General features: G+C 44.5%; 1 protein-coding gene across 1 annotated transcript in view; it reads left to right on the plus strand.

The window, feature by feature from the left end:
* Positions 1–22,859, plus strand: part of ADAMTS3 (ADAM metallopeptidase with thrombospondin type 1 motif 3) — a 168,986-nt gene that overhangs the window by 140,966 nt on the left and 5,161 nt on the right. Inside the window, exons 18-24 of the mRNA XM_063136071.1 lie at positions 1,430–1,513; positions 2,266–2,346; positions 10,608–10,771; positions 12,030–12,195; positions 12,779–12,911; positions 16,071–16,278; positions 18,486–18,603. Of these exons, the coding sequence (XP_062992141.1) occupies positions 1,430–1,513; positions 2,266–2,346; positions 10,608–10,771; positions 12,030–12,195; positions 12,779–12,911; positions 16,071–16,278; positions 18,486–18,603 (954 nt within the window). The remainder of the gene's footprint in view (positions 1–1,429; positions 1,514–2,265; positions 2,347–10,607; positions 10,772–12,029; positions 12,196–12,778; positions 12,912–16,070; positions 16,279–18,485; positions 18,604–22,859) is intronic.

The following is a 22,859-nucleotide window of genomic DNA, read 5'->3' on the forward strand; positions in this document are numbered from 1 at the left end:
AGGTAGAAGGAAAGACAAAATATGAGATGGAGTGACGTAAAGGAGGATACAGACATGAAGATGCAAGTTCCGAATAGGGTGGTTTATAACCGATGTGAACGGAGGTCGTTGATTCATAGAGTCGCCGTAAGTTGAAGCCGACTTGAAGGCACATAGCTAACTAACTAACTAACTAACTACCTATAACTCAACACATCAAAGCTGAAGGCAATTTTTGAAGAGTCCTAGGATAACCTGTTCTGTGTTCAGGACACTTGTTGAAGCATTGACAAAACCAGCTGGACGAATACACACCTAATGGGGGAAAATGTATTCCTTTAGGGTGCAATCATATCGACTGAGCCCCTGCCACTCAGGATCCCCTCCCCCAACACGGAGGCTTCCAACTTTCCTATGCCCCCAGCAGGGCGGGAGGAGGAGCAGAGACAACCTTCGTCTCTTTATCCTCTGTCTTGGGTGATTTTCGCTAGAAAGCCTTTTCAGGCTTCGGAGGGAGAGGGAAGAATCATAGAGTCATAGAATAGCAGAGTTGGAAGGGGCCTACAAGGCCATCGAGTCCAACCCCCTGCTCAATGCAGGAATCCACCCTAAAGCATCCCTGACAGATGGTTGTCCAGCTGCCTCTTGAAGGCCTCTAGTGTGGGAGAGCCCACAACCTCCCTAGGGAACTGAGATTGGATACATCACATCCTGGCCTCTCAAGTCTCTTCCCTTCCCTTCCCTCCCCACTTGAGCGCCCCCTTTCCTCCTCCTGCAAGTTTGTTTTTCTGACCTCGGAGGGCAGTCGGAGCAGTTCTTTCCCTGCTGGCTGTGAGGGGGCAGGGGAGGGGAAATCAGACCTCCAACTCCCCCTTTCTAGGTTGGAGCACTGTCTCTGACATCGGAGGGGGGTTCCGAACTGTCCTGGTCCATGGGATGCTCACCCAGGGGTCCCTGGCTGAGCATCCCAGGGACCAGAGGACAGTTCAGACTGTCCTCTGACATCAGAGACAGTCTCTTAGTTGCCGGTTGAGGGTTGTCCTTGGTTGCAATGTTTGGAATTGTTAACCGTTTCTTTTCCATTCCACGAATGATATTTCACATTCAACATTACATTCTCCGCCCCACCCCACCGGTTTTTGCAATTCTCCTCCAACTGTCTAATCAACCTCTTCCAACAGGGAAACAATTAAGCAAGAGGTGCCAAACCGAACTCAAGTTTCTGGAAAATGAAATCTGCAAGTATCCAACTGATTTTTCATAGTCTTAAGTTTCATTGACTATTTTTATTTTAAAAAAAGGACTGTTGCAATGGGTGAGAACATATTTAAAATGGTATTTCGGACATAAGTGATATGTTTGATAGATAAAATGTACTCATCTGAAGACATAGTCAATGAAAACTCAAGACTTTGGTGCCCCAACCACTAATGAAAAACATTCTGTTTAGGGAAGACGAGAAGCGCATTCACTTTGCCCAAAGGAGCTCGCAATATCTCTGTTTCTGAAACCAGAGAATCTAAAAATATCCTGGGTAAGTTTTGCCCCATTGCAGAACATTGGGCATCCATGACCGCCATGATTTTTACTTATTTATTTTGCTTGCCTGACATTTACAGGCATTGCAAAAACAGACAAATCGTTTCTGCTTCCCAGGAGAGCTTCTTGTTCTGTATGGTGATAAGAATATTTTGACGGTTAAATCATATTTGCTCACATCTGTCATCCATTACTTAAAAAACAGCAGCAGCAGCAACAACCACAACAACAACCAAGTTAAGACACTTAACATGATGAATTTGGCTTCCAATAGCGATTTCGGCACTTTTTACAGTCCTGATCTCAAATACCAGGAGGAAAAATGAATTCTTAACAATGCATTTTTTCACACTGCAAAGTTAAGGATCCGACTGATGGATGTGAAAGGGGACGGGGAAGGATGAGCCGTACAACCTGACGTTTTCATTCCCTGAAACGTAGGAAACATAAACGCTTTGTCTAAATTATCCAGATTGCTATGGTCTCCAGAGGACATAGCAAAGTAAGTGCTTTGCAATAAGATTAGCTTGTTTTCCCTCCTCCATGCGAAAGACGGAAATACAAGGCAGCCTAATCTCCAACATTACAAACCTCTCTGTCTTTTCATTTACTATTCATGGTTTGATGGATGCACCACTTCTGCAAAGGGGGCCTACCGCCTCTTGCAGCCTCCTAACGCTCGCCATGATCTCTCTCCTTTTGTTTTCTCTTCTGCTTTCTCCCATTGCCTTGCTGCACATGCCAAAGGGTACCTTAAGATGTTTGACATCCCACCCAGTGCTAGACATGTGATTGTCCAAGAAGACGAGGCTTCTCCTCACATTCTTGGTAAGTGCTTCTTTGTTTGGTTTGGCCATCAGGTTGACAGTTTCAGTGTCAAAGGGCATGTCTACACCATAGGGTGTAAAAGGAGGGAGGAGGAGGATCACAGACTTACCGGCTTCCGCAATCCTCCCCCAGCATCTTGATGGCCACGCGACATCCCAGAAGGACATCGCGGCTGCCATACCTTTTTTCGAAGAGGGAGAAGGAGTGCAACTGCGCTTCTCCACAAAACGTAACCAAAAAAAAGAACCTTCTCCCCACCCCCCACGGGAACGGACTGCCCCTGTGCAGCTCCATGCCCATTTTAAGCACCCTGCAAGATGGGACGACCCAGGAGCAGTGGCCACACGGCCCACACTCTGCAAGATGGTCCCAGGACCATTATTATTATTATTATTATTTATTTATATAGCACCATCAATGTACATGGTGCTGTACAGAGTAAAACAGTAAATAGCAAGACTCTGCCGCATAGGCTTACAATCTAATAAAATCATAGTAAAACAATAAGGAGGGGAAGAGAATGCCAACAGGTACAGGGAAGGGTAAGCAGGCACAGGGTAGGGAAAAACTAACAGTAGAAAGTAACAGTAGAAGTCTGCACAACATCAAGTTTTAAAAGCTTTAGGAAAAAGAAAAGTTTTTAGTTGAGCTTTAAAAGCTGTGGTTGAACTTGTAGTTCTCAAATGTTCTGGAAGAGCGTTCCAGGCGTAAGGGGCAGCAGACGAAAATGGACGAAGCCGAGCAAGGGAAGTAGAGGCCCTTGGGCAGGCGAGAAACATGGCATCAGAGGAGCGAAGAGCACGAGCGGGGCAATAGTGTGAAATGAGAGAGGAGAGATAGGAAGGAGCTAGACCGTGAAAAGCTTTGAAGGTTAACAGGAGAAGTTTATATTGGATTCTGAAGTGAATTGGAAGCCAATGAAGAGATTTCAGAAGCGGAGTAACATGGTCGGAGCGGCGTGCTAAGAAGATGATCTTTGCGGCAGAGTGGTGAACAGAAACCAACGGGCTGATGTGAGAAGAAGGAAGGCCAGAGAGAAGAAGGTTGCAGTAGTCCAACCGTGAAATAACCAGTGCATGAACAAGCGTCTTGGCAGAAGAGACAGACAAAAATGATCGAATCCTGGCAATATTATACAGGAAAAATCGACAAGATTTAGCTACTGCCTCAATATGAGGAATAAAGGAGAGCGAGGAGTCGAAGATAAAGCCAAGGCTACGAGCTTCCTTGACCGGAGTAAGCGTAACATCATTGACAGTAAGAGAGAATGAGAGATGAGGAGAAGGTTTAGGAGGAAAAACAAGCAATTCAGTCTTTGCCATGTTAAGCTTCAAGCGACGATGAAGCAGCCAAGCTGAGATATCTGAAAGACATGCCGAGATACGATCGTGAACATCAGGAGAAAGTTCCGGAGATGACAGATATAGTTGTGTATCATCGGCGTACAGATGATATTGGAGACCATGAGATTGAATAAGCTTGCCCAAGGGCAACATGTATAAGGAAAACAACAACGGGCCAAGCACCGAGCCTTGCGGAACCCCTACTGAAAGGGGAAAGGAGGAAGACGAGCTGCCATTAGTCAACACGCTGAAAGAGCGACCCGCTAGATAGGAGGCAAACCAGTTATAGACAGAGCCACAAAATCCAAGGTCATGAAGGGAATCTAAGAGAAGATCATGATCAACCGTGTCAAAGGCTGCAGTTAGATCAAGGAGAATAAGAACGGAATAATGGCCTTTAGACTTGGCAGTAAGGAGATCATTGGTGATCTTAGTAAGGGCTGTTTCGGTGGAATGCAGAGGACGGAATCCAGATTGAAATGTGGTTCCCTATATCCCAGGGAAAGTCCCTGGCTGTCCCAGGTAGACCCTGGGATACCCTGTGTGTCATTTGGATGCATAGGGATGATCCAGGGACTACCCTGGGATATAGGGCTGGTGTAGACATGCCCAAAGTCTTACACATCTTTCCAGAAGATGCTTAGGAGCAATACAGATGCATTCTCCTGGTAGTGTGGTTGCCTCTTGAGTAGCTGAAATGGTGCCTCCTTAGGGGCCATAGGACACCCCCCATGATATTTATTTATTTATTTATTTATTATTTATTAAATTTCTATACCGCCCAATAGCCAGAGCTCTCTGGGCGGTTCACAAAAATTAAAAACATTCAAAGTATAAAACAACAGTATAAAACCATAATATAAAATACAATATAAAAGCTCAACCAGATAAAAACAGCAGCAATGCAAAATTACAAATTTAAAGGAAAGGAAAGGAACCTCTCGTGCAAGCACTGAAGCATGGTGATGTACACTCCCCAATTGCTCCTCCTGCTTTGCTCTTCTTGCCAGTGGGAGTGGCATAAATAACCCAGAAACCACCGGGAGGAAAAAGCTTGACATAGGGGTGGCCATTTGCAGCCTGCAGAAAAAGAAGGAAAGGAAAGGAAGGAAAGGAACCTCTCGTGCAAGCACTGAGTCATTACTGACTCTTGGAGGGACGCCAGCTTTCGCGGACGTTCTCTTGGCAGGCCTTATAGCGGGGTGGTTTGCCGTTGCCTTCCCTGGCCGTTATTACCTTTCCCCCAACTAACTGGGTACTCATTTTACCGACCTCGGAAGGATGGAAGGCTGAGTCAACCCGACCCGGCTGCCTGAAACCAGCTTCCGCTGGGATCGAACTCCGGCCGTGGGGAGAATTTCAGCTGCAGAAACTGCTGCTTTACCGCTCTGCGCCACACGAGGCTCTTATACAAATTTAAAACAGCAAGTTAAAATTTATTTATAGACTGTTAAAATGCTGGGAGAATAAAAAGGTCTTCACCTGGCGTCTAAAAGCATATAATGTAGGTGCCAAGCGAACCTCCTTAGGGAGCTCATTCCACAGCCGGGGTGCCACAGCGGAGAAGGCCCTCCTCCTGGTAGCCACCTGCCTCACTTCCTTTGGCAGGGGTTCACGGAGAAGGACCCCTGAGGATGACCTTAGGGTCCGGGCAGGTACATATGGGAGGAGGCGTTCCTTTGGATAGCCTGGCCCCAAGCCGTTTAGGGCTTTAAATGTTAATACCAGCACTTTGAATTGGGCCCAGACCTGGACTGGCAGCCAATGAAGCTGGAAAAGGACTAGCGTGATGTGGTCTCATCGGCCAGTCCCTGTTAGTAAATGTGCTGCCCTGTTTTGTACCAGTTGAAGTTTCCGGACCATTTTCAAAGGCAGCCCCATGTATAAAGCATTGCAGTTATCCAAACGAGAGGTTATCAGAGCATGGATCACTGTAGCTAGGCTATCTCTGTCCAGATAAGGGTGCAGTTGGCATATCAGCCTAAGCTGATAAAAGGTGCTCTTGCCACTGAGTTCACCTGTGCCTCAAGTTTAAACTATACACCAAAAAAAAAAAAAAGTAAATGGGTGTTCAGAGTAAATAAGTATGAAAATTTTGTTTCAGTGCATTGAACATCAGAATTTGCCCTGTCCACAACCGTGAATGTGAAGGTGTTTTTTGTGTGTGCCAGACACGCATGTTCCTGATTTTGTGATTTGGTTTGCAAAATCTGCTTGTTGTGCACAGAAAAACGTGCACTTTATAATGTGTGTTTTGACAAGCAGAATGCATTTTTCATGCTTTAGTCAACAGCGGGTGGGAAGGCCACATTGTGGCGTGCGCTTTTAAAAAAACGTGCATCCAACTGTGCAGTTTTTCCCATTCGAACAACAACGACAAAAGCTTTGCCGAGATTGTCATTTTGAGTGCCACGTTTTGGTAGACAGGTGGGGTACAAATCAAACAGAAAGAAAGAAAGAGTCAGATTTTAAAGTCACCTCATCCTGTTTCCTTATAAGCTTGCATTTTTAAAAAAATTCCATACGGATTTTTCTACATTTTGTTGTACGTTTTGTATCTGCATTTTTCTTAACATACACCTTTTTCTCCCCATTTTTAAAATGTACATGTTATCCCACATTTTCCATTCCTGTAATGCGGTTATTTTCTCAAATATATGCATTTTGTGTGCACTTTTTGCTTCAGGAAGCTTATAAAAATACGGATTTCTGTACAGAACTCTGCCTCAACTTACTTGTAGGCTCAGGAGGTGCAAATTGGTTTTTAAAAAAGAAAGACCCCTCAACAGAACTATTTTCTCACCCATCCCTACCAGAAAACAACTGCTAGTCAATGTTGACAGTTCTGGCGCAGAAAGACCAAAGGTTTGACTAGATATAAGGTAGTTTCTGATGTTCTTAATATATATGCCTGTCCAAATGTGATCAGTGGCACCTTTTCCTACTGTTTCATCCAAAAGCTGCATTCCAAGGCACCCATAATAGCATGCATTTGTAGCTGGCACTTTTAATTTTCAGCAACTCAAAACTATTTGCCTTTCCGTCTACTTCACCAGGTTGCTGTATGTTTAAAAATATCCAGCGGGAGAAATGCATGCCAACGTTCAAAGCTAATGATTTGCAGACCATCTGAAATCTAAGTGCGTCAAAGATGTAATAGCAGAAAAAGAGATGGATTAGGTTTTCTCTGCAGGAACCATCCAGGCTTAGAAAAAGATGTAAGACGCTCCTGCAGTACAGGCAGCCACTACTAAAGTATATGGTTTTTTTCTTCCTCTGAGGGCCATTATGGCCAATTGCTGATATTCATAATCACACATTTGGTCCAGATTTAGATGACAAGCATTCAAAGAATCCACAGGTGTGATAAAATTATACTAAATGGTGTTTTTGTTCCAAAATGTGTGGCTGGAAGAGATTAGGGTTATCCACGTCTTTAGATACAATAATGATAACAGCAACAACAACAATAATGGATTATGCCATTGTATAAGATCAGTATCTGACATAATGGAAGCAGAATGGGAGCTACACCCGTTGTCATGCTGTCATGAAGCAGTAGGAAAATGCTGGGTCTCATGAAAGCAGGCACCCCTAAAAAAGGGGGGTGACCATATAGAGTCACCAGCCCAGAACCCATGAAGACACCCCAGAGACCCAGGCCACAGCTAGACCTAAGGTTTATCCTGGGATCATCCAGGGTTCGCCCCTGCCTGAGCACTGGATCCCCTGTGTGTCACCTAGATGAACAGGTTTGACCCCTGGACGATCCAGGGATAAACCTTAGGTCTAGCTATGGCCCCAGTAACAGCAAAGCTAGGCTCTAGATCTCCTGGGTCAGTTGCATCTATGGGTCTAACCAATGCAATACTGTTCCCAGTGATTTGGCCCAGAATGCACAGATGGGTTGACCAGTGGTGTGCATGAACTTAATGCAGTGGGCAGAACTAGGGAAGAGGATGACCCATGCCAGGTGGGTAGAATTACCCAAAGAGTTGGTCGAGCATCAGTGCCTCAGATTGCAATCTTAGGCAGACATTGCTTGGGAGTGAATGCTGTGATAGTTGTTGGGACTTACTTCTGAATAAACATGCATAGCAGCCTTTCCCAACCTTCTTTCCTTTAGATGTTTCGGACTACTATTCCCAGTATTGCAAACCATGGGTCATGCTAACTGAGGCTGATGGGAGCTGAAGTCCCAAATATCTGGAGGGCAACTGATTGTGGAAGGCTGTTGCATAGGGATTGGGCTGTACGTGTCTGAGCTCTGGGTCTGGAAGTTGCCAGATCAAAAATTCATGGACCAGTAGGTGGACCTAAACCAAGCCACTGTTCTCTCAGCCTCACCCATCCCCATCTGAAATACTTGAATGGCCATACTGACCTGCCATCAAGACGTGTTGCAAGGACCCCTAAAATAAACCACGCGAAGCACTTGAACACTTGAAATGCTCAGTAGAAATGCTTGTTAATACCATTCTTTCTTGAATTGCTTGGTGGCTTCAGATGGAAGAGTGCAAGCCAAGCACCCCCATCCTCTTATTGCATGTCCCTTCATTCCTTTTCTCAAAATCTGTCCTTGCTATACAGTTGCCTTTCTTTGATTCTCCGCTCCACTAAGGGTGGGCAGATCTCTCTAAGGTTGGACCATGTCGGTTTTGCACATGGCTGAGTCAAAGACTTTTCCATCACGTTCATGTACATTTTTAAAAAACAACACCGCAAAATGCTTATTTATTATTATTATTATTATTATTATTATTATTATTATTATTATTATTATTTATAAAGCACCATCAATGTTCATGGCACTGTACAGAATAAAACAACACAATACAATCTGCCATATTGTCTCTTTTGTTTTTTTTTAAAAGGGGGCACTTACTTTTTGTGAGGTAGTCCAAGGGCTGTCTTTTCCTTGGGCTCATCTACACCACGCAGGATATTCCACTATGAAAGTGGTATGAAAGTGGTATATAAAAGGCAGGAGCCACACGACTGCTTTATAGCGGTATTGAAGTGCACTGACAACTGTTGGGGCCCATGAAACATCTACACCAAGTAGGATATTCCACTATGAGAGTGGTATGAAAGCAGTATACGGTATGTGTCAACGGGCCCCAACAGTTGTCAGTGCACTTCAACACCGCTATAAAGCAGTTGTGTGGCTCCTGCCTTTTATATACTGCTTTCATAGTGGAATATCTGCTTGGTGTAGATGCATCATGGACCCCAACATTTCTCAGTGCACTTCAATGCCACCATAAAGCAGTTGTGTGGCTCCTGCCTTTTATATACTGCTTTCATACCGCATTCATAGTGGAATATCTGTTTGGTGTAGATGAGCTCCTTGTCTGCCCATCTGTCTGTCACTTTCTTTATATTTCACTTTTTCCAAGCTATAGCCACTTGTAGTAACGAGAAAGCAGCACCCGCCAACTTTAAAAATGGGGGCAGGAAATGCCCCTGTGAATGGCAGTATTTCCATACAACTTCTCTGTCTTCTCTGTATTCTTCTCTGTATTCTCTTTATTCTGTACAGGCGGGTGAGGGTGGGGAAACAGCTGCCCCCATGAAGCGATGGGAGCTGCAGCACTTTCTAGCTGCTGCAAACAGTTATAACCAATAATAATAATATTAATAATGAGGCCACCCTTGAAATTTGTAGATCAAACTGTGTGAGTATTCAACGGTATGTAAATTTGGGGGAAATGCAGATTGAGCCACATAACTATGGACCAATTTGCACAATGATCTGGGAGGGATGAATTGTGTCAGTTTGCTCTGAAATGCAGAATACATTCCTCAAAGAAGGAACACTACTCTCCACCAGTGATGAACAAATCAGTCTATTGAAGAACAGAAGAAGTGCCCTGATCCTGGATCAGACCAAGGTTCCATCTAGTCCAGCACTCTGTTCACACAGTGGCCAACCAGCCATCAGCCAGAGATGAACAAGCAGGACATGGTGCAACGGCACCCTCCCACCCATGTTCCCCAGCAACTGGTGCTCACAGGCTTATTGCCTCGAATATTGGAGATAGCACCCAACCCTCAGGGATAGTAGCCATTGATGGCCTTCTCCTCCAGGAATTCATCCAATCCCCCTTTAAAGCTATCCAGACTGGTGGCCATCACCACATCCTGTGGTAGTGAGTTCCATAACTTAACTATGCGCTGTGTGAAGAAGTACTTCTTTTTTTATTTGTCCTGGATCTCCCACCAATGAGCTTCATAGGATGACCCCTTTGGGTTCTAGTATTTTGAGAGAGGGAGAAAAATGTCTCCCTGTCCACATTCTCCATACCATGCATAATTTTGTACACCTCTATCATGTCTCCCCTTTGCCTCCAGGACCATTTTGCATGTATTCAATTGCAGGTCCGTCCCTTCCGTCCAAGTTCAGCATCAGTATCCCATTTTTTTAAAAGCAGGAAAATTTGCATTTATTCCTGTATGCAATTTTCTCTCCTGTATGCGTTTTTTTTTTTTTTTTTCATGCAGCTTTCACACATTTTATATGCCATTTTGGGCCAAGTTGAACATTGCAAAGTTCAACAAAGTGTGCAGTCCCCACAGTCTGGGAAGTGCAAATTGTATTTCTCTGCTTCAAAATGCCGGCCAAATGAAATCCTTCACCTGTGCTTTGCTCTCCCAAGGTAACTCTAGGCCCTCTGCGCAGGGAGGAGTTACTTTCACCTCCATATTCTCTGCTGTGCCGAAGTGAAATCTAATTGCTAGCGCTAGAGGAAAGGAAAGGGGGTTAAGGAGTTCTGGATCACCAAAGGAGAATTTCGGCTTCATGGCATCGAAAAGATGCAAACCCAGCAACATATTTTGCGCTGACTTTGCGAGAGAGAAATCGTTACCTGTCCATAACAACCATCAATTGACCTCTGTTGGTTTTGCTCTTTTTAGCCATTAAAAATCAGGCAACCGGCCATTATATTCTGAACGGGAAAGGAGAGGGTTCCAGCTCTCGTTCCTTCATCGACCTCGGCTTAGAGTGGGAATACCACATAGATGATGACATAGAAACCCTTCAGACCGATGGGCCATTGTATGATGCTGTTGTCGTATTGGTAAGTCACACTGGGTTTGCTGTTTCATGTCATGTTCACGTGTGACGGACAGGCTTCAGGCCTCTGCCCCAGGCCAAGCAAAGACTAACTGGGCGTTTCACTCACAAAGCCAGTGAGGACGTACCCGTGTTTGGGATGCTATGGATTGGAGGGGGGGGGTCATTCATCTGCTCAGTTCTCCCGGATGCCAGCAAGCTGGTGGCATCCTGCTGCCCCATGAGCTGCCCTGTTGCAGAAAAATGTGGGGCAGTCTTTTACATAAAATTCAATTTTGTGCAAAATGTTGGCCGTAAATAGGGCCATTTATGCAACATTGCAGGAGTAAGTGGTCGGGCAGCTGGTGGGGCTCTGATGAGCAGAGCGTGAGGCAGCAGCGGGCAAGTTTGGCCATCCCTAAACTATGTTGTCATCTCAGAATGACCTACCCAACCTATGACCATCTAGGCTGGAAATGGCCCACCATCAAGGGCTTGATAAGTTCCCATTTCTTGGCTGCTCACCTGGGTGTGTCTGTGGGGGGGGGGGTGGAGGCTCCCAAGCTCATGGTAGAGTACAGTACAGAGCTATTGGGCTGCCATTGGCTTGGTGGGTGACAAGTACACCCAGGCCCATGCCATCCAGCTGGTGAGCTACAACAACACCCCATTGAGGGCAATGAGATCGAACTCGGGGTGAATAAAAATGGCCATTTACTAAGTGGAAACTTGCTACACTTAATAAGCCATGGGTCTGTATTGTCCTTCCTAGCACAGAGGAGAATCTCAAAGCACTTCTTCGCCCATTCAAATACGGAAGCCGGAAAGTAGCAAGAAAGCAACAATAGCATCAATGTACATGGGCAATCTTTCTCACCATTTTGCAGGACGATACAGATTATCTAATTGCAACATGGCTGCATGTGGACCAGATGGGAAACCTCAGGTTAGACCCACGGTCTGCAGGTTTCCCAACACTGCTCTTCAGTCTCTTCCTGCCACCTTTGCCTATTTCCAGAAAAGCTTCAGGTGGCTCAATAAGGCTACTTTTGAAGTGATTCTTGTGACATGTAACCTGGTTCTGTCATCATCCTTAACCATGATTTAATTTTGTTCTGGATTGTCTCTAGTCATTATGCTAGCCAACAAACCAAGGGTCTGGCTACCGCTGGAGCCAGGGAAGCCCACAGAATGAACGGTTACATTGTCCTTCAAATCCTAAGCAGTAGTGGACTGCCATGTTTCTCAATACTGCCAGTTGGTATCGTCTGCTCGTTTTACAGATCATTCCTCAGGACAACGACACCGAATCTAGCCTGACGTACAAATATATCATCCACGAGGATTCTGTGCCTAATGTTAACAGCAACAATGTACTTCAAGAGGAGTTGGATACTTTCGAGTGGGCTTTGAAGAGTTGGTCCCAATGCAACAAGCCTTGTGGAGGAGGCATGTTTTGGTGATGGGGGTACTAAAGCATGGCGGAGGGGATTTCTGTGCATGTATTATGCAGCCACATTCAAACAGGAACAGATAAATCCATCTGTTTCCAGCCCATGTCAATTTCACAGGCATCCATTGAGCCAGTGTGGTGTAGTGGCTAGAGTGTTGGACTGGGAGTCGGGAGATCCGGGTTCCAGCCCCCACTTGGCCATGGAAACCCACTGGTGACTTTGGGCCAGTCACAGACTCTTAGTCCAACTTACCTCACAGGGTTGTTGTTGTGAGGATAACATGGAGAGGAGGAGGAGGAGGAGGATTATGTACGCTGCCTTGGGTTCCTCGGAGGAAAAAGGCAGGAGATAAATGCAATAAATAAATAAAATAAATAAATCCATTGATAAGTCTGCTCTGTCCTGTTGCTGCATGAATCGGTATTTTTTCCAAGGGCTTCAATATAATCTGTTGCCTTTCAATTGGATAATCATTAACGTGAAACACCCCCACTTCCCCTACAGTCACAGTTTTACTAATGTTTTTCACCCAACTGGTGAATCATCCATGTTGTCTTTTTTTTTTTAACCCTTTCCAGGTTTTCAAAACACCAAGTACGGGTGCCGCAGGAAGAGCGATAGCAAAATGGTTCACCGCAGCTTCTGTGAAGCCAGCAAAAAGCCAAAACCCATTCGCAGGATGTGCAATCTTCAGGAATGCACGCAGCCATTGTAAGCATCTGCTCGTTTACATGTTCAAAGTTTATTGTACTAGCCAAGGGCCGTGACAACTACATCAAAAGAAAACATTTATACATATATACAGTAATATAAATATTTCGGACAGTAGAAAATTATACAGATAACTTAGGGCTCATCTACACCAAGCAGGATATTCCACTATGAAAGTGGCATGGAAGTGGTATATAAAAGGCAGGAGCCACACTACTGCTTTATAGTTGTATTGAAGTGCACTGCATGATCTACACTACTGCCTTATAGTGGTACTGAAGTGCACTGACAACTGTTGGGGCCCATTGACACATCTACACCAAGCAGGATATAACACTGTGAAAGTGGTATGAAAGCGGTACATGGTAGGTGTCAATGGGTCCCAACAGTTGTCCGTGTACTTCAATACCACTATAAAGCAGTCGTGTGGCTCCTGCCTTTTATATACTGCTTTCATACCACTTTCATAGTGGAATATCTGCTTGGTGTAGATGAGCCCTTAGAATTTACCATAATTAAAACTCAGCTTTCACTCAGCAGTCTGAATCTCCATGGCAGTTTATGGCAATTATGTGTAGTTCTCTCTTCCTAATGTTTTTTGCTTCCAGTGCAAACAAAACCACTTCATGTGTCATATAACTGTTGGTATCACTCAGAAGAAAAAGAACTGTTTCTGCAAGGGCATTCCTATATCCATACGTTAATAATGTTTTTCATGATGTGTTGGCTCTAGGGATGTATGACAATTTCATTTCAGTCCACAAACTGCACAAAAATGCCCCATTCTCAATTGAGAACAAGAGCGCCTTTTCTCCAAAAATGTTTGCTAATTCCCAAACTGGCCTTATTTATTTATTTATTTATTTGTTTGTTTATTTATTTATTACATTTTTATACCGCCCATTAGCTGAAGCTCTCTGGGCGGTTCACAAAAATTAAAACCATAATAAAACAACCAACAGGTTAAAAGCACAAATACAAAATACAGTATAAAAAGCACAACCAGGATGAAACCACGCAGCAAAATTGATATAAGATTAAAATACAGAGTTAGAACAGTAAAATTTAAATTTCAGTTAAAATTAAGTGTTAAAATACTGAGAGAATAAAAAGGTCTTCAGATGGCGACGAAAAGAGTACAGTGTAGGCACCAGGCGGACCTCTCTGGGGAGCTCGTTCCGCAGCCGGGGTGCCACAGCAGAGAAAGCCCTCCTCCTGGTAGCCACCTGCCTCACTTCCTTTGGCAAGAGCTCACATTGCAAAATATGTCCTTGAAAAATGACCCACTTTCTCAAAATGAACACATTTTAAATCACCCAGTCCGTAGGGGGATTTTTTTAAAAAAAGAAGTGTGCAACTTCGGGAATTGTTTGTAGAACGTTCACATTTGATAGCTGTTCGTTTCGTGCACGTTTCTCAATCGTGCAAAATGCCCAGCGAGCACATATGAGAGTGCAAATTGAGGAGAGAAAAGCGGCACGGGGTTGAACTTGTGATGAAATAAAAGGCAGCCTCATTCAGTGAAAATCTTGCTTTCAAACGTTTCTATTAACTCTCTCTGTGATTTTAAGGCAGCGTTGAAGACTAGCCTTTTCCGGCAGGCCTACCCACAGATTAATGTAAAATCAAGGATTTTTAAAATGTGTTGCTTCCTGTACTAATGTTGTTTCTCGCCTCAATCCAAAGGGAGAGGTGGGTAAGAAGTATTATTATTATTATTATTATTATTATTATTATTATTATTATTATTATTATTATTATCCAAAGCCCCGGTCTACAAGAAGCACCACATTATAGATGGAGAGTCTTCAAGCTCAGTTCAGGGCCCTAGTTTTAACCTATAACACCTTATATGGCTTGGGGTGGCAATACTTGATGGGAATGACTCTCCCAGCTTGAATTTACCCATACACTATGGTCAACATCTGAAGCCTTCCTCAGAGTGCCTGCTCCCAGAGAGATTCAGAGTTTGAACAACAAGAGAGAGAGGGAGCTTTCTGGTGGTGGCCCCTTGAGTCTGGAATGCTCTTCCCAGCAAGGTCTACCCAGTGCCAACCTTGCCATCTTTTGGACATCAGCCTAAGTCTCTTCTCTGTCCCCAGGCATTTGATTAGAGATGTTGGAGAAACCCATCTGGGGGAGGAAATTCATCGAACTTTCAGTAGTTCTCCAACTACCCCTGCCGGATTTTGGCTTGCTTACTCATGAGCTGGCCCAACTAAAACTGCATCGGGTCAGGCCAACTCATGGATTTTCCAGAATCATAGAATCATAGAATAGCAGAGTTGGAAGGGGCCTACAAGGCCATCGAGTCCAATCCCCTGCTTAATGCAGGAATCCACCCTAAAGCATCCCTGACAGATGGTTGTCCAGCTGCCTCTTGAATGCCCCTAGTGTGGCCCACCACTTGAATGCCCCACCACCTCCCTAGCTAACTGGTTCCATTGTTGTACTGCTCTAACTGTCAGGAAGGGTGGGGGTTGATAAAAGAAATTTACACAAATTGTGGGCACAAATTGTGTGATTTCTGCAAATCACACAATTTGCAGCCGGATTTTGCACAAATTTCTTTTTTATGAAACAAAAACCTTGAGGATAGTTCCTAGGCTCTGGGGAAACCCCACAGCTCAGCTCACAAATGCAAGCCAAGCCAGGCAGGCAGCGGGGATCTTTCGAGCCTCCAAAGGGCTGGATTCCCTAATGATGGAAACCCCTAGATTTCATGGCGTTATCATAGGCTTTTATATACATCAGTTGAAGAATTTGGCTGTCAGTGGTGTTTTACGGCGGTTTATGGATTTTTTCCTGGACATTCTGTTTTAAACTTCCTATGTTTTAATCTTGTAAGTCACCTTGCATCTTTTTTTTAAAGAGAAAGCAGGCAAAGCAAAGCAATAAATAATATAACATTTTCAAAGGTTATATATCAAGTCCAATCTTATTTCATTTTTATATATCAAATTGGATGCAGCTCTAGTTATATATTATTCAAACTCTTTTTCTCTGTTCATTCTGCAGAACTTGTTCATCAGGAAAACTCAGTCATTCATGGATCATAAAATATTTGTGTAGGCGATGCAGGTTGATACTGGATGGAAGTCTTCTGAGCAGGTTGCTTTATTAAAGTGTTATACCTCTTCTCTCTTTTTCCCACCCCAGCTGGGTTGCAGAAGAATGGGAGCATTGTACCAAGACCTGTGGGACTTCTGGTTATCAGATCCGTGCCGTGCGTTGCATTCAGGTGCTTCATGATGGTGCAAACCGCTCAGTTCACTTCAAGTACTGCAACAGGGATCGCCCGGAGAGTAGAAGGCCTTGTAACAGAGCCCCATGTCCTGCTCAGTGGAAAACCTGGCCATGGACTCCAGTAAGCATCCTGAATCTTCCGTATTTGATTTGTAGCCAAATCATTGACTTAAAAAAAAATCCAGATCCAGCTGTTCTTTGCAGGTGCTCCTATCCCAGGGCTAGGGATGAGTCAGCAAGAACAGAACTCAATGAAGTACTCCAAATTTCATCTCCAACTTCACTGAGACTTGAGTCCATATTAGATTGCAAGCTTTGTTTTGCTTTTTTTCATGAAAATCCATACATATTTTATTGTGTATTTCTCCAAATGTACGCATGAGTTGTGCACATCTCTGAAATATACAAATTCTCCTCCCACTGATTAAAGCCTATTTCTGCACAATTTTCAAAAATACGTGTTTTTTCACGCACATTTTTCAGATGTACGTATGCTGTCCAGTGCATTTGCAAGCTCAGAAATGTGTGGTGTGGAGTTCAACTGCAGATTGTGTCTGAGTATATGTTCGCTTTGGAAGGTGTGAACTGGGTAAATCCAGATCAAATATGAACTGAAACAAATGCCTCATACAGTCCTTCCCAAGGCTGAAAACAGAAATCTTGTAGTAATTGGAACTAATGTGATACCGATTATTACAGGGACAGTGTTGTATGCCTACTACAAGAAACAGCAAAATCTGAAATGCAAATTCTTGGACTTTTTTTATTTATTTATGAGCTTATGTTAACTAGGGATGTATGAGGAATTTGTTTCATTTTGGTTTTGATCAGATCTTACCCTGTTCACATCTCCCAGAACAGAATGCAAACTCCCTTTTGACTTTGTGCTCCCGCCACGGCCACTGGAATGCAGCCTCTCGAAACTTCTGCAAAATAGAATATGTCCCTTGGGCCGAAAGAGGTAGGGATGTTGCAGGAGTCTGAGAGGGAGGTTGAGTCCAATGGACTGTCCCCTTGCTCAGCCTTCTGTACCTAAGCCACCATGGGCTTATAGGACCCATTAATCAAGCCGGGCAGTCCACAAGCACTCAATGACCATCCATTCCCTGGCCAAGACACCATTTTGCCAAATACCGGTGGCTAAGGTTTTTCACTAAAAGTAATGTTGCATAAATGGCATCCGTAAGGCGCCATTTTACACAACATTACAGGCGTAAAAATGGAAATGGAAAAATGCATGCGTAAGCCTTGTCTGTTCACCCCTGCAATACATTTTTATACCGCCCAATAGCCGAAGCTCTCTGGGTGGTTCACAAAAATTAAAACCATAATAAAACAACCAACAGTCTAAAAACAAAAATACAAAATACAATATAAAAAGCACAACGAGGATAAAACCACACAGCAGAAATTGATATAAGTTAAAATACGGAATTAAAACAGCAAAGCTTAAATTTAAGTTAAATTGGGTGTTAAAATACTGAGAAAATAAAAAGGTCTTCAGTTGGTGATGGAAGGAGTACAGTGTAGGTGCCAGGCAGACCTCTCTGGGGAGCTCGTTCCACAGTTGGGGTGCCACAGCGGAGAAAGCCCTCCTCCTTGTAGCCACTTGCTTCACTTCCTTTGGCAGGGGCTCACGGAGAAGGGCCCCTGTAGATGATCTTAAGGTCCGGGCAGATACATATGGGAGGAGGCGTTCCTTCAAATAACCTGGCCGCAAGCCGTTTAGGGCTTTAAATGTTAATACCAACACTTTGAATTGGGCCCGGACCTGGACTGGCAGCCAATGAAGTTGTAAAAGGACTGGCGTGATGTGGTCTCGCCGGCCAGTCGCTGTTAGTAAACAGGCTGCCCTGTTTTGTACCAGCTGAAGTTTCCGGATGGTTTTCAAAGGCAGCCCCATGAATAACACATTGCAGTAAACCAAATATTGAGCAAATGGCCCCTTTACAGCTGCCATTTTGGCATCATGGCTTTTACGGAAAAACTCAAGCCATTTGTTTTCACAAAATGATGGCTCGCTGAGGGATCAGGCCACTGCTGGGCGCTCATCAGGTGCATGCAAACCATGCAGCGGCTCCCTGGATGAGCCGCTGCATGGTCCATGGTCCATCCATCCCTAGAAAGAGGTCCATCATCCCTGCTCTAAATTCATTCCTCATTAGCTGTTGGGACAGATTTTTGCTTACTAAAAAGGTTTCCATGTATCCAGTAGCAGAATTGGAGAGGGGAAACTCCTACACAGTACATTTTTGTCCTCCATTTAGGGAAATGCATGCAGAAGCCTCGTTTCTTGTCTTCCTAGTGCCTTGTTGCTTTTTTCCATAGTGTTCTGTGACCTGCGGTGAAGGAACGGAATCCAGGCAGGTTTTATGCCGCACTGGTGACCAATGCAATGGAGAAAAACCAGAATCCGTGAGAGTTTGCAAGCTCGCTCCCTGTAACGGTAAGAAAACCGCTGCCCCTGGCTGCATCAGGATGAGGTTATCTGGCATCTTCAATTTAGGACCCAGTTAAGCAACAAAAACATCTGGAAACTGGTGCAAATGACTGTACCAAGAGTTGTGCGAGTTCAAAATATGGCAGATCCTCCCATTTCTGTGTACTATAGAATAAAATCTCAATGGAAATCCGAATCATGTAGAGCATGAGTATGGAATCTGGGGCCCTCCAGATGTTTTGGGCTACAACTCCCATCAGCCCCAGCCAGCATGGTCAAGGGTTCTCTGGACTTATAGTCCAAATCATCTGGAGGACACAAGGACACCTACCCTTGAATTTAAGTGTGCCCTTGTAAATCATTGTCCATGTTGTGTTTCTTATTCCTGTCTTTATGGGATGGCTTACTAAAATTTTATTAGAATAAGTTGTTGCTGGAGTTGTTCCTCCTCCTCCTCCTCCTCCTCCTCCTCCTCCTCCTCCTCCTCCTCCTTCTTCTTCTTCTAGAATTAATCCCTTCTCCAACCCAGATGGGAAAGTGAAATTTCAAAAACCTTCTGCAAGTAATCAGTTCAGACTTTTAGCAAGAGTGTGATCTGTCCCCTAGAAGCCCACTGGGTGTGGAGGGTGAGGGGGGAGCAGAGAGAGGGAAAAGAAGGTTAGAGAAAGTAAGAAAAGGGGGTCACAGAAAGAGAGAGAGCAAAAAGTTTGAAAACTATAGAACTTCTAACACTGAAATCATAATATATGGAATTACGGCAAGGAGCCATGGCAGAGAAATACCAACTGCACTTAGCTAAAGGCAGAGACAAAGCATCTGATTTTTATAAAACATGGCAGGGTTGTATTCTGTATACAGATCACGGACATACGCATCGGTATTTGTCAAAGCCTTTGCTCAGGTTATGGAAAAGAGACTAAACGTAAGTTTGACACACTAAAGAATTATAAAGAAAATTTCTAAGCAGTCGACGGATTCCTCATATGGCTTGGATTGTAAAGACATAGTGGGAAAATATGAATAGCACTTCAGAGTGCTACCCTCTGACAATAATTCAATTTAAATTCAACATATTTCTTATTATTTATTTATTTCCTTTTTTCTTATTTGTCTTATTTTTCTCTTCTTTCTTTCTTTCACTGTTAATTTTGCTTTGGAAAACTAATAAAAACTTTTTAAAAAAAAGTTAGAAAGAGAGAAAAAAGGAGTTTGCAAAAAGAGATTGGCACTGCCCCTTTTTTTGCTCTGGCTCCACCCATCACTGGCTCTGGTCCCACCTACCACTGGCGTGTGACACCCAATAGATAACCCTTGATGGAATGTCACCCTTCACAGAAAAAAGAAAAGAAAAAAGATGACCCGCCACTGGGGAAATATGATGTAGCTGAAGGTTCCTTTCCACCACCACCCCCTTTTTTTTTTTGCATCCACCCTGCTCGTAGTGGATGAGAAAGCATTATGTGTGGGCTAAGTTCCTTCCTTTTCTGGGCATGGGACCGAGAGAAAGCCTGGGGCTGTGTTGCATTAAAAAAAAATTAAGAATTGTCACCAAGTCAAACTGTCTTCTTTCAGGATAAGAGTTGGTCCAGGGCTGGGGTACAGAGAATGTTTCCACAAATACAATTCTTAAAGTCGTACTGGTTCCCCTCTGTTTAGCACTGGTTAGGCCTCAACTAGAGTATTGCATCCAGTTCTGGGCACCACACTTCAAGAAGGATAAAGACAAGCTGGAGCGTGTTCAGAGGAGGGCAACCAGGATGATCAGGGATCTGGAAACAAAGCCCTATGAGGAGAGACTGAAAGAACTGGGCAGGTTTAGCCTGGAGAAGAGAAGATTGAAGGGAGACATGGTAGCACTCTTCAAATACTTGAAAGGTTGTCGCACAGAGGAGGGCCAGGATCTCTTCTCGATCCTTCCAGAGTGCAGGACACGGAATAATGGGCTAAAGTTACAGGAAGCCAGATTCCAGCTGGACATCAGGAAAAACTTCCTGACTGTTAGAGCAGTACAACAATGGAACCCATGACCTAGGGAGGTTGTGGGCTCTCCCGCACTGGTGGCGTTCAAGAGGCGGCTGGACAGCCATCTGTCAGGGATGCTTTAAGGTGGATTCCTGCATTGAGCAAGGGGTTGGACTCGATGGCATCATAGGCCCCTTCCAACTCTAATATTCTATGATTCTATGACTCTATGATGTAGTGCATTTCCAGGCCTTCTTCTGGACCACCTCCCAGGAACGGTAAGATGCCAGCCCACATGAAATGCTGTGTCATGCACTATGAGTGGAGCAGACACAACAAGGTTTTTTAAAAATTGGATTGGGGTGGTGAGGGGAGGAGGTAATCTTTCTAAGAAATGTGGACCTCCTCTGCCAAAGCCAACCCTATTTTGTAGGGGGAGAGCAAAGAGTTTCATAAAGTGAGGGGGGATTTTGGCCAAGCACAAGTAAGAAACCTAAGATCGTCTCTCTTTAGCAAAACGTTGATTACACACTATCCCCAGCAAAACTGATTACACGGACGGTAGGATCCAATAGAAACCCATTATGGGTTTCAGCATCCCATAAGTCTTTTCATTTGGGCTCAAAGGTCACCGTAGGTGAGGAGATTGCAGAGGCCTTTCATATCGTAATATCATAACGGGAATAATATGAATGAAAGGGATATATAGCTGAATCCATCCTGCTGCACCGGTAATAATATCAGTAAAGAAAAGGGATGCACAAAAGCAAGAGGTAGACATAAAAGCCACTGAAAATATCTGTGGCTCAACTCAAATTTATTGTGAAAAGGTTATTGCTGTTGTTGCACCAGCAAAATATTTCGAAGTAAAACTGCTTTCAGCAAGGATAGGAGTGGGGGGAAATGAATCATGATTCCTAGGAGTATTATGCTTAATAGCTGTTGCTCTAAATCAAATGAAGCTTGAGAGGGAAATTGTATAAGCAACAATCCATAGAATAGCAATGTGGAGAACTTGAATGTGAGTGCAATTGCTTCAACTAGTACTTTGCTCATGCAGGCACAGCATAAACTGACAGGAGAACCCGGCATCTGTCCACCCTTGTCTGGAGCCTCCATTGGGCACAAAGACAGAGGCTCTGGAAATTACATATTTCCCCTGTTGCGTAAATGGTAGGGCTGTGCATGGACCCCCCGATCCACTTTGGGCCAATCCGCCCGTCCCCTGCTCCGCTCCACGGAGCAAGATCCAGCTTCACCGCCGTCGCTGCATAGATGGTGGCGGCGGCACCAGATAAGCCACCCACCCACCCCCTTACCTGTGTCTGTCATCGTGGGCTTCAGTTGAGGCCCCAGCTTGAAGCCGGAAGAGGCCTCGGCCTTCACTTCTGGCTTCAGACGGGGCCTCAATTGAAGCCCGTGACGGATGCAGGTAAGCCTCCCTCCTCCCTACCCCCTTACCTGGCTCCATCACCATCGCCGCAGGAATTGCAGCAGTGGCGGCAGCACCAGATGCGTCCCCTCCCCCCCCCCCACTTACCTGCATCTGGAGCTCCGGATTGAGGCGATCCTCTTCGCCTCAATCCACAGCCCCCCGACTCTCTTCGCCTCCGCCTTTTCCTGAGGAGAATCAGGCCGTCTCGCTACTGCTTCTCTGAACCGAAGAGAAGCGGAGCACAGCCCTGGTAAATGGGGCATTTACGGACACCATTCACTCATTAGGGAAAATACATAATAACTGGAGCATCCATTGTTATGAGCAATGGAGGCTCCAGACAAGGGCGGATGGGATCCTAACATTATCGGATGCTCACCAAGCTTCAAAGAAGCGCACGCAGTACCACGAGCAGGGCTGGATGGCAGCGGAGTGAGCATCTGATGAGTCAGATGCCGGCGAGTCCATCCATCCCTAGTTACTGGGCCAGTTCACATGTAATGACAATGCAAAGAGCATTTTTAAACTCTGGGTCAATGTGAAAAACAGCATATTGGTGCACACTACCATTGTGCCTGCTCAAGTCATAAAATCACAGAATAATAGGGGCCTATAAGGCCATCGAGTCCAACCTGCTGCTCAGTGCAGGAATCCACATTAAAGCATCCCTGACAGATGTCAGACCTGGCTAAATAATCCACGGATCATTCCTCCATCGTTTGTTTAGCATTAGATGTGAATCAGAAACTTTGGCTTGTCTCTTCCCTGACCAGCCATACCATTAACCCAAGAACAAGCTCTTAGTTCTTTCTTTCTATCCCATTTAAGTTCTTTCTATTCCACTGATAAAGAAGTTTGAGGTTGT

This window comes from Elgaria multicarinata, chromosome 10, assembly GCF_023053635.1.
Source record: "Elgaria multicarinata webbii isolate HBS135686 ecotype San Diego chromosome 10, rElgMul1.1.pri, whole genome shotgun sequence".
NCBI lineage: Eukaryota > Metazoa > Chordata > Lepidosauria > Squamata > Anguidae > Elgaria > Elgaria multicarinata.